Source organism: Anastrepha obliqua, chromosome 2 (assembly GCF_027943255.1).
Source record: "Anastrepha obliqua isolate idAnaObli1 chromosome 2, idAnaObli1_1.0, whole genome shotgun sequence".
NCBI lineage: Eukaryota > Metazoa > Arthropoda > Insecta > Diptera > Tephritidae > Anastrepha > Anastrepha obliqua.
In genome coordinates, this window is record NC_072893.1 from 125,972,595 (window position 1) to 125,984,388 (window position 11,794).

At 33.5% G+C, this 11,794-nt stretch overlaps 1 protein-coding gene across 3 annotated transcripts in view; it reads left to right on the forward strand.

Moving 5' to 3' along the window:
* Positions 1–7,550, forward strand: part of LOC129236979 (ras-associated and pleckstrin homology domains-containing protein 1) — a 38,306-nt gene extending 30,756 nt beyond the window's left edge. For all 3 annotated transcript variants that reach the window (XM_054871318.1, XM_054871319.1, XM_054871320.1), the window contains 2 exons: positions 889–1,915; positions 1,973–7,550. In XM_054871318.1, the coding sequence (XP_054727293.1) occupies positions 889–1,915; positions 1,973–4,269 (3,324 nt within the window). In that variant the 3' untranslated portion in view covers positions 4,270–7,550. The remainder of the gene's footprint in view (positions 1–888; positions 1,916–1,972) is intronic.
* Positions 7,551–11,794: the final 4,244 nt, after the last annotated feature.

Below are 11,794 nucleotides of genomic sequence, written 5' to 3' on the forward strand. Positions count from 1 at the left end.
GTTGTGTATGAAGAAGCAGCAATAGTAGTAATAGAAACAATAGCAACTTCCGTTACTGGTCGTAGTCGTTGTTCGTTAGAATCAACGACAGTGGTAAACCGATTAACGGCTGGAAGGAAATAAAATGAAATATAAAATCAAAGTTTGACTTTGAATTGGATTTGTAAGTAGCTAACTGGTTGGTGGCTGCGACTAACATCAAGATACGTTCAGTATATTTGTACATATAATATATGTATGTGTATGCAATAAGAACAACTGCGGGTGAATCGCATTTGTTGGATAGGTGGGGGTGAAATTTCAAGCTAGCTGCTGGACGTTATTGTAATAGCGATAACAACAAAGTCTTGCTAATGACCTTGACCGTGTGAAAATGAGACGCGCTGAGTAAGGTTTTTGTTTTTGTGATATGTATTTAAAAAATGTATTATTTTGTTTGTGTATATATGCGCATAATTTGTTACTGTAGCTGCTTTGTAGTTTTTATTGTTTTCAGGAAATTTGCATATGAAAGAGGGTTTTGGGTTTAGTTTGCATATAAATGCGGTTTATTTTTATTTAAATATTACTGGCGTGCGCTTGCAGCTAAATATCAGTTTGTATATGCATAAATTTGCGCGGAATTGGAATAATGAGACATATTTATAATAATTAATTACAATTTAAAAGTTATAATTTAAATACTAAAAGAAGTATAATTTAAAAAATAAAATAAAAATTTTAATTTAAAAATTATACAATAATTAAACATTTTTTCTTTCTAAAATTCGCGTCTGCTTGCATTTATTCCAAATTGCACCTATTCATCACCTAAAATATACAAATATTTACGTTTTATTTCTGTCCACTCACTACCTTTCACTTTTCTCTTTCTCTTCCTGCCAATAGATTAGAAGTCTCACGCAACTAGCCTCTAGCGGCAGCCCATTGCGGCGCGAAAACACTTTTACATCGGCTACAGCCCAACAAGTGACAGTCTTATCGTCGTCGCCATCGTCTGCGGCGGCGGCGATACAAACTGCGGCTGCCATCAGGCTGCGCAAGTACAGCGATCGTTGTCTGACCACAGCTGAAGCTAAATCGCACACCTATCGCATCTCAATGGCGAACTTGGAGGAGACACAGGAGTCCGAATTGGATATGATATTGGGTGAGCTGAGCCTACTGGAGGCGCAAATCAATTGCGGCGATGCAGCTTTTCTACCCGGTTGTGGTATGCCTGGTCCGCAACAACTTGCAAATCCATCATCCGGCATAGGCATGGGGACAGGGCCACCTACACGCACACATTCGCGCACGAATTCCACTATTTCAGGTGCCACGACCATTTCAATATCCGGTTCGTCAGAGTGTGGCAGCAGCGCTACCACACACTCGTTGGCCTCTTCCTCGGGCGTTTCGGAGAATGGTCAGAGTAGTATTGGTGGTGGCAGCAGCGTGGGCAGCGTGATGGGCGTCAGTATTGGCAGTGTAGGTGGCGTTGGTGGCAGTGTTGTAGGAACTATGCGGGAACCGCGCACCGAGTCGCCGGACAATGATTCCGCTTTTAGTGACACCGTTTCGCTGTTATCCAGCGAGTCATCAGCCTCGAGCAGCGCTAGCTCAGCGCTGCATCACAAGCAGATGCAACAACTGCAGCAACACCAACAGTTGCAATATATGCAGCAGCAACTGAGCGGCACCACGCTGAGCAGTAGCAAGGCGGCCAAAATACAATTGGCGCTGCACAAATTGGAGCATCCATCCATTCGACGGTTGTTCGTTAAGGCCTTTACTTCCGACGGTGCATCGAAATCGTTGTTGGTAGACGAGCGCATGACGTGCGGCCACGTGACACGGCTATTGGCCGACAAAAATCACGTGCACATGCAGGCGAACTGGGCTTTGGTGGAGAACTTGGGCGATCTCCAAATGGGTGAGTACTTGCGGCATAAATGAAATGGTTTTGTATTATCTCTTTTTTTTCTACTAGAACGCCTATTTGAGGATCATGAATTGTTGGTGGATAATTTGATGACCTGGAACTCGGATGCGGGGAATCGCGTACTTTTTCAGCAGCGCAGCGACAAGGTTTCGCTTTTTGCGAAGCCGGAAATCTACTTGCCCGGTCCACAAATGGCGCCTGGCAGTCAACACGATGAGCATACGCGTGCCATGCTGCTTGAGGAATTCTTCGAAACTAACTCGCAGTTGCAAGTGGACGGTCCTCTGTATATGAAGGCCGATTCCAAGAAAGGCTGGAAACGTTACCATTTTGTTCTGCGCTCCTCGGGTCTGTACTATTTTCCGAAAGAGAAGACGAAGAACACGCGCGATTTGGCTTGTTTAACGCTTTTCAATGGCTATAATGTGTATCGCGGCTTGGGTTGGAAGAAGAAATGGAAGGCACCCACTGATTATACGTTCGGCTTTAAGTCGGCCGTTGACTCTTCGTTGGGCAAGACATGTCGCACACTGAAAATGCTTTGTGCTGAAGATTTAGAGACGATGGAGAAGTGGATTACGGCTATACGAATTTCGAAATACGGCAAGCAGCTGTGGGAGAACCACAAAACGCTCATGGATGATCTCAGCTTGGGCGATGTGATGTCGCAAACCAGTTTCGGCGTGTCGATGCGTAGCGAATCGATTAGTAGCATCTCATCGGCTGTTCCCTCACAATGTGGCAGCGTCTCATCTGCTGTCTCGAGCATGTCCAATTCGAGTGGTCGCGTCTCGCGCGCTTCCTCGTCTTCGTCGAGCGGCTGCCTCTCGGATGACAACAATGGCTTCGACTCCGAATTCACCACGGGCACTATTAAACGCAAGCCCTCAATGAAACCCAACCTGCCATTGACCACCATGACGCGCCAGTTGAAAGAGGTAGGCGAAATTACGATTTGCGAGGGAAGCGGCGTTGATGTGCAGGATGCAGCCTCGCCGGAGCGCAGCGGCACCTTAACGCGCCGCCACAGTCGCCGCAAATCGCAAGAGAGCAACGGTAGCGGCACACTAAAGCGACGCCAGCCGCCAGCAGCCGTGGCGAAGCGTGGTTCGGCGGAAAGCATGAATGCAACCGCTTGTAATTCGTCTGGTTCCTCCAACTCCACACCCACACCGACGCCCAGTATTTGCGCTAAGCCTTTGTTGGAATACGAAGCTGCGCGCACTACAGCCGTGAACGACACAGGCGTTGTGGCGAATTGCATGTCTTCATCTACCCTTTCGCTAGATTCTCTACCGCCACCACCACCCCCGCCGCCGCTTGTCGACGAACACGAAATATATGGCTCACAGCTTTCGCTGGTCTCATTGCCACCACCACCACCGCCAGAAGAGGTGATGGTATATCAGCAGCCGATACAGCAATACGCAATGGTTGGCGGAAAAGCGAACGGCATGCCACCTGCAGTGCCTGCGAAACCACTAAAACAGCAGCAAACGCCTGTAAAGGGACCAGCGCCACCATATAAGGCACCACCAGAGTATGTGGGTCAAGTGCACAATCAGCATATGAACAACAGCAGCAATATTAACAACAACAGTGGTATTAATGCGGCTGTGGCCGCTGGTCTGCCACCTCCTCCGCCACCTTCGAATACCGGCACACAAAAGAAAGTCTCTTTTGCCGATTCGCCAGTACTGCTGCGTCGCAAAATGTGCTCACCGGAGCCACCAGCGAGTCTAATGCAACATCAGCAGCAGCAATTGCAAATGCACGCGCAACCCATCTACGGTTACACGCCCTGTCCGTTGCCACCGCCACGCGCCGATATGACACGGCTTTCGACGAATTCCTCAAATTGCAGTTCAATTGACTTCGGCTCGCCCAAGCGACTGCAAGAATCCACCTCGAATCCGCCCCGAGACTTTCTCAAGGATCTGCAGCGCGTCATGCGCAAAAAATGGCAGGTGGCACAAAAATGCAAACTTGAACCAGCCACAACGCCGCACGAAGTGCTTGGCTTTCGCGATTTCAATGACGAGCTGCACAACTTGAATGCATCCGCCACCACACACTACTACCGCGAAACGGCGAATGTGAGCAACTGGGTGCAGGAGCATTATGGCGCCGGCGCACCACCACCACCGCTCAGCGAATATGCGCTCTACGAAAATTTGCATGCTACCGACGCGCCGAACGGCATGGCCGGCACGGCGGTGATGATGGAGCCGCAGTTCCCCATGGCTGGGGCGGCGGTGGCTGCTGCAGCTGCGCAACGCAAGAAGCGGCCACCGCCGCCACCACCCAAACGCAGCGATTCAACGCAACTGACGCACAGGGTTTAGGGATGTGGCGGAGGCCAACGACGCAGGCATTGGTTTCTGTGCGGTTGGTAAAAATACAAAAGTGAAAGCGAATCGAGGAACAGGTGCAGTAAGAGAAACTGCCGACGCAGAGTGACAGAGCGGGAAAGAAGCAAAGTGAGCGAAAAAATGCGAACGATAACAACAAAGATGTTTACTAAAGCAAAATATAGAGATTTTTTTAGCGAAACTAGAATGGTTCAAAATCTGTAGTACTACGAGCCCAGTTGCTAAACGGATTTGGCGGCAATTCACACAAAACATGTCCTTTATATGTAGTTTATATTAAGCTATATAAAAAATTAACAAATTTTTATATATATTTACACGCTTATACATACAAACATATATGGACGTCTACTTATTGAGCAATAGTGAGCTTAAGTGAAAAGCGAGTTTGCGCGAAATGCGTTTAAAGGATATACAAATAATAAACAAAATAATCGAATTGCTTTCAAAATGTCTACGCCTAGGAATTGTACAATATGCCATACTATTTGATAGAAGCAGGAAAGAGCATTTTGTGAACAGGGATACCAAGAAACCTGTAAAAGTTTCACGTTTTTAAGCATAATTATTAATTATCATATCTATATCATAAATATATTTGTGGAACACAGGTACACGTTGCTGTTAGGTAAACCAAAAGTAGAATTTTTTCGAAATGAAAATCCTCATAACACAAAAATTTGCTACATATTGCGAAAATCCATTTTCCATTCCAGTTATATTAAAAAGTACTCGAAACGCGCTTACAATTCTTTGTGTACACATATTGGTAGCACTTAAAAATACTGTTTTTCGAAAACTTTACGAATTCTAGAGAACACTATATTGTATTTACTAATAAAAATGTGAGTAAAATTACTTGTGCGCATTTGCAAATACAAAAAAGTATTTTTTTCGCAAACTCTACACAACTCTCCACCCAGCTAAAAATGTGCGTAAAATTGTTTGTTCACGTTTGCAAACACAAACAATTTTTTTTCGCAAACTCTACACAACTCTCCACTCAGCTAATTATTAATGGAAATGTGCGTAAAATTGTTTGTTCACATTTGCAAACACCTGCACATTGATTTTCTTAAACTCTACAAAACTCTCCGCTCGTTTTTTTGTGCCCCAATAAAGTTCCAAATTCCTAAATGTGGCTTATGGTTTGCAGAGCATTTAAGAATACTAAGAATTTTAAAAGTATCCTAAACTCTCCGCCCCCACACTGCTTAGTCTTCTTGTCGAAGTAGTACTATCCAATATCCAAAGTAAAATGTTACGCGAATTTTGTACTTTAGCAAATTTTTTTAAGCAAAATTTAAAAACAAATTTAATTAAAAACGAAATTATGCAATACTTTTTTTTTTTCATTACGAGAAAAATGAAAAAATAACACGAATTTTGTTTGCTTGTTTAGTGAAAAATGGCAAATATTTGCTAATTTCTAGCTGCATGTAACATAAATGCAATGATTATTTGAACTTATTGAATCTCCACTAAACTCTACACCTACACTATATTGTAAATTAAAGAACTTTTGCATGCTAAACCGAAAAAATATGTACTTTATCCAGATAATGCTTGAAATGAAATTTACCGCCTTACGATTTAGAAGCGAAAATTAGGGCTTAGTTTTTAAGAAAAAGAAGAGTTTTAAAAATACAATTTTTCAATATAAAATTGGCGTCTCCACTTTACTCTTGTATGTGCGTGTACTTATTTAAGTGGAACTCTATAGGAAATTATGAAAATTGAAAAAAAAAAATCGCCAGAGAAATGTATTGCTGGAGTTATTTGATGCATAAAAAATAGGTGGATTTTGCAATTTAGCAAAAAAAAAAAGTGTGCTAAAAAATTTGCGGTCATGCGCTTCAAACTTGCTTTTCCATTAAATTTATGCAGCAAAAACATTTATGCATGTGTAAAAAAGGAAAAAAAGAATATGGTAGTAATTAAATTGTTCCTAAGCAAAAGCATTTCACTTGAAACATGAAAAAATATATATGAAGAATAAAAGAATTACATTTTTAAGAAATACTAAATAGAATTAATATTAATTGTAAAAACGCTAAACCGATTGGCAGTTAAAAGTTTTTATAAATATATTTAAATTGATTATTGTGCGAATCGTACGACGAAACGCAGTAAATTACAGGCATGCAATTTAAAGTAAAAATAAAACATAAAATAGAATGCAATTTGTACTTTTTCAAAATAAGCTAACAACAAAAATAAAAACAAAAACTTTATATTGTAAAATTTAGTTAATACCGCTTTGTACAGTTATTAAAAAAAAATATATATGAAAATATCGGTGTACTCCACTTTTTCTACTGCAAAACGCGTCATAGCAATTTTAGTTCGTTGAAAGAAAAAGTTACTCTTAAACAAATACTAAATAATAAAATAATGAAAAGAAGTAAGTTATTAATAAAATATTATTATGCTAAATGAACAAAAGAAGAAAATAAATTCATAAAATAAATAAAGATAATTTTTTAAATTGATACAAATAAGTAAAAAAAAAAATCAAAGTACATGCGTCATTTGTTGCACAAAGACACATTTGATGCATTTGAACTAAGTAATTACTTAAAAAATAATTTTATAAAAATATATTTAATTAATAAAAAATTTGTATACCACAAATTTTTGTAAATGCCATACAAAAGCAGTTTATCGAATACAAACCACTACTACATACTGTGTACACATAAACAAATTTTACTACATAAATATAATAATAAAGCAAGCATTTTGAGCGCTTGCCTCGTATCTCAAATATTCGTTTAAGAAATGAAAGTTATTTTAATTTATTATTTTTTTCGTTTTTTGCTTTTTTATAAAATAATTATTGTTTGGCGTGCTGTTTTATATGGAAATTTTACGCACTGAAAAAATACTGAGTGGAACATTCAACCTGTGCAAAAACAAAATTTTTATAAAATAATTTTTTTTTGCTTTGTTAAAGCGCCAAATATTGTTTTGAAATGTGGACATTTTTACATTTTATTATTAATGGCGTTGCAATTTACATTATGAATTCATTAATTCAAATTCAAAATTTCGAATACACGCGTGTGCCGAAAAAAGGATTGATTCAAATAAGAGCGAATTTTAAAATTGAAACTAAAAAAAAAACAAGCAGTTTTTAAAAAAGTGCATGAGAATGCAGATTTTAAATATATTCTAGATTTCTATTTTAAAATTGTTTTGGAAGTTTGCTTTCAATGAATATTTAAAAGGGAAAAGCAAAAAGGTTTTGGCAATAACGCTTTCAAAATTTTAGATTATTTGAAATAAATTCTTTTTTAATTAATTTTTTTTTTTAAATAATTAAAAACCAGTTAAAAAATTTTTGTTTTAATTTAACACTTTTTTATTGACTGTTAAATTATCTTTCTATAGTTAAAAACATTTTTAATTATTAAATTTAATTATGTTTTAATTATTATTTTTTAATTAATTAAAAACTTTTCTAATTGTAAAAAATAAAGTGGTAAGTGAAAAAGTGAATAAAAAAAATTTTAAATAAAAAATACCTAATTTTTTTTAAATTAAATTAAAAATTATTAAATTTTTTTAAATTAAATTAAAAATTATTAAATTTTTTTTAAATTAAATTAAAAATTATTAAAATTTTTTAATTAATATATTTTTATTACCTTTTAAATTATTTTTTTATATTGTAATTAAAAAAAGTTTTTAATTATTTAAGAAAAAATTTAACTACTTTTTAATTCATTTTTTTGTATTGTAATTAAAGTTTTCAATTATTTAAAAAAAAATTAATTAAAAAATAATTAAAAGTTTTTTTTAAATATATTAATTTAGAACTTTTTTAATTACAATATAAAAAAATAATTTAAAAGGTAATAAAAAAATGTTAATATTAAAAAACGATTTATGTTTAAATAATTAAAAACTTTTTGTAACTAAAAAAAATAATAATTTAACAGATAATAAAGAAAATTTAATTATTTATTTTTTCAAATTAATTAATTTAAAAGTTGATAAACAAATGTAAATAAAAAATAAAAACTTTATTATTTTTAAATCAATTTTAATAATAGTTTTTTACTTAAGAATTTTTTAAATTAAAAAAGTTTTTAATCATTAAAAAAATTTTTTTAATTACAAAAAGAATTTATTTCAAAACACCTAAAAATAATCTAAAATTAATTTAAATAATAATTTGAAATTTTTTAAATATTTTTTTTAATACAATTTATTTTTATTATTTTAAATTATTTTTAATTAGCTCTCTTTCCCAAAAAGAATTTAAATTGCAAAAGTTTAAGCGGCTTAAGCCTGAAAATTTCAAATAATGTTTTTATTTGTTTTACATTTTCGGATGCATTTTTTAGAAAAATTTTTAATTAGTCAAATTTTGATTATTGCTTAAAAATGGTTTTAATCTGTGCATGTTAGGAGTTCTTTCTCTGCTTTCAAAAAACCTAAAATACAATTTTATGAAAAAACCAAATTTAATAATGTTTCTCTAAATAGCTAAAATAATTATATTTTGCTATTAATTGAATTGTAAATTCACACAAATATTATATATTTTAATATCATAATAACGAATAATAAGATCAATTCTGCAAGTTTTGCAAAATTGTGCTTTCAGCTCTTATTATTTCACGTGAATAGTTTTTTTTTACATGTTTCATTTAAATTGGTCCTAACAGTAAAAAAACGCTGCTTGACTGCTTCTAAGTTTTTCAGTAATTTTTTTTATTTCCATTTTTGTAAACATTTCAAGCAAACATCAAATTTGTCTTCATTTAATAGCACGCTTTTGGTGCTATTTACTGCCTTTGCATAAAATTTATTGCTCACAATCTCATTTTCAATTTTGCTCGAAAGCTGCCCAAACGATTTCAAAATATATTTTATATTTGTGGTTACTAAATTAAAGTATAAAAAAATGTAATTTTATGTAATTTTAATATTTTGCTTATCACTCAATTTGTAACGCCAATTATTGTATCTACTCGCGTTTGTAATTGTAATTATTTACCTTTAATTTGCGCGTATTTTTTATAAAAAATGAAAAGTAAAAAAAGGTAGAATTGGAAACATTTTTTAAGTTGTCTTTTTGTATGTTATATGTATTTTATTATAACAAAATGCTATCGTTAAAAAATATTTATAAGAATTTTTTAGATACTACGAATGCATAAATGTGAACTGGGAAGAAATTAAAAGAAAATAAATGTATGTGCAAAAAAAATCAAAAATAAATAAATTGATTGGATATACTTTTTGTTTTTCAAAAAATTGTGGATTGGCCTTTAGAAAGGTTTAAGGTTAAGTTTTTTGTAGAAATTTGTGAAATTATCGAATATTTCATTAGGCTGAGAGAAGAAATATAAATTAAGTTTTTTTGCTAGCAAATTCCATGTCTCTGAGAGAGTAACCAAATTTTGGTTTTTTTAATTTTGGATTTTTTTAAGTGTTGATTTTTTTTAGTTCTAAGTTTTGTTTTAATTTTTGTTTTTTTTTTTATTTTAAGATATTTTTTTTTAATTTTTTTCTTTATTTTTAGTATTTTTTTATAAGTTTTCATTATTTTTAGATTTAGTTTAGATTTTTGGAAATTTTTTGTAATTATTATAATTTTTTCATTTTTGGATTTTTTTCCATAATTTTTAAAATTTTATTTTAATTTTTAAAACTATTTAGGAATATTTTTTTTTAATTATTTTTGGATTTTTTAAAGTTTTTTTTTAATTTTTTTTTTTAATTTAATTTTTTTTTTGGATTTTTTTAAGTTTTTTTCTATTATTTTTGGAATTTTTTTGTAACTATTATGATTTTTGGGATGTTTTCATTCTTTTTGGCATTTTTTTCATAATTTTTCAATTATTTTTGGGATGTTTTTCATTATTTTTGGATTTCTTACTATTTTTATTTTCATTATTTTTGGATTTTTTTTTGCTTCATAATTTTTGATTTTTTTTTAATAATTTTTGGTCTTTTTTTTAATAATTTTTAGATTTTTTTCATTATTTTTGGATTTTTTTTTCATTATTTTTGGAAGATTTTTTTTTTGTAATTTAAAATTTTTTTCTTGTAATTATTTTTGGATTTTTTTTAATTGCTAATTGCTTTTGAGTGCAGCAAATCTAAGTTCAAACCTCTCTATATTCGACACCTCAAAATGGGTGCAGATTTTTGGTGCCACGGAATGCTGGTCAAGTACATTTGCAGTAGAGAATTTTCTCTCCAAGTACCAGACGTGCAGGAGTGCAAAGTAGAAGGCTGAGCGCCGTAGATTTCATTTCCAATTATATCAGGTTCGCAGTTGTCAGCAGAAAGTGCCAGCAAACAAATGAATGGCCACTTTTTTCAGGAAGAAACTTCGTTTGGCAAATGCCCCAAACTGAAACGCAAATGATCTGGATAACAAATTCGATTGTGTGTGACGACAAAGGAAACGAAGCGGCACGACAAGAAACGACTCTTTTTAACACAAGTGAGAAAGAAAAATGCTGCTGAAAAAGAGAGAGAAATAACTGGAATTATAGTAAAATGTGAGTCAGAAAAAAATGAGCGATAACGGAACCGGTATCGAAAGTGAGTGCATAATATTCAAAAATAAAGCGAAATCGGAAATATATTTTCCTGAAATTACATGCGAATCTATTTACCAGCAAGTACAGATTCCCAACCGTATATGAAAAACTACAAACGGGAACCTTTGCAGCCACAAAATCGTGAATTCTGTAAAATTTGCCTAATCCCACATGCAAATAAACAGATGTTGGGACTTTCTGTGCGCCTGGTCAAAAGAGTAAAAACTGAATTTTACCCTACTGAGCTGGGCCACAAAATTTGCTTTGCGCTCCTGTGCATCTGGTTGTACTCGTATAAGGAAAATTAGAAACTTTTTAGCGAATTTTAGCGAATTTTTATGATTCTGGTGAAGCATGAAAGATTTAGGCCAACAGCGTGCAATGAAATTCAGATTCGAGACGCAAAAAAAAAAAAATAGGCGCAGCATTTACGAGAGAAATCTTGAAAGTTCAGCCGCAGAAAAAATCCTAAATGTACATATTTGAAAAATTTGATATCTGAGGCAGTAAATTTGTAATTAATTTTTTTATCATATTTTAAAAGTAAGTAAAATTTTGAGTTAATTTTTATTAGAAAACAAAAAAAAAAAATCAAAAAACATTGTCGAGGAGCGCAAATGAAGCCAAAAACATTTTGAGGTGTTAGAAAATTTTTAGAATATATTTTGTGAAAGAATTGAGAGATTTTTTAAATTTTATAATAAAGAAACAACATTTGGTAGTGTAGGTTTACAATTTTTTCTTTTATTTATATTTAATAACTCTAAAATAAAAAAATACGCATTACAATTTCGGCTAATCCCTAGTAAATCTGTATCTCAGGCTAACCTTAAAGTTGCTGAATTTCAAACTGGTTAGCCTTTTTGAAGGATTGATTTGTAGGCATAAGATTTGAAATTCAGTAAAATAAATATTAAAGAAAATAAGAGATT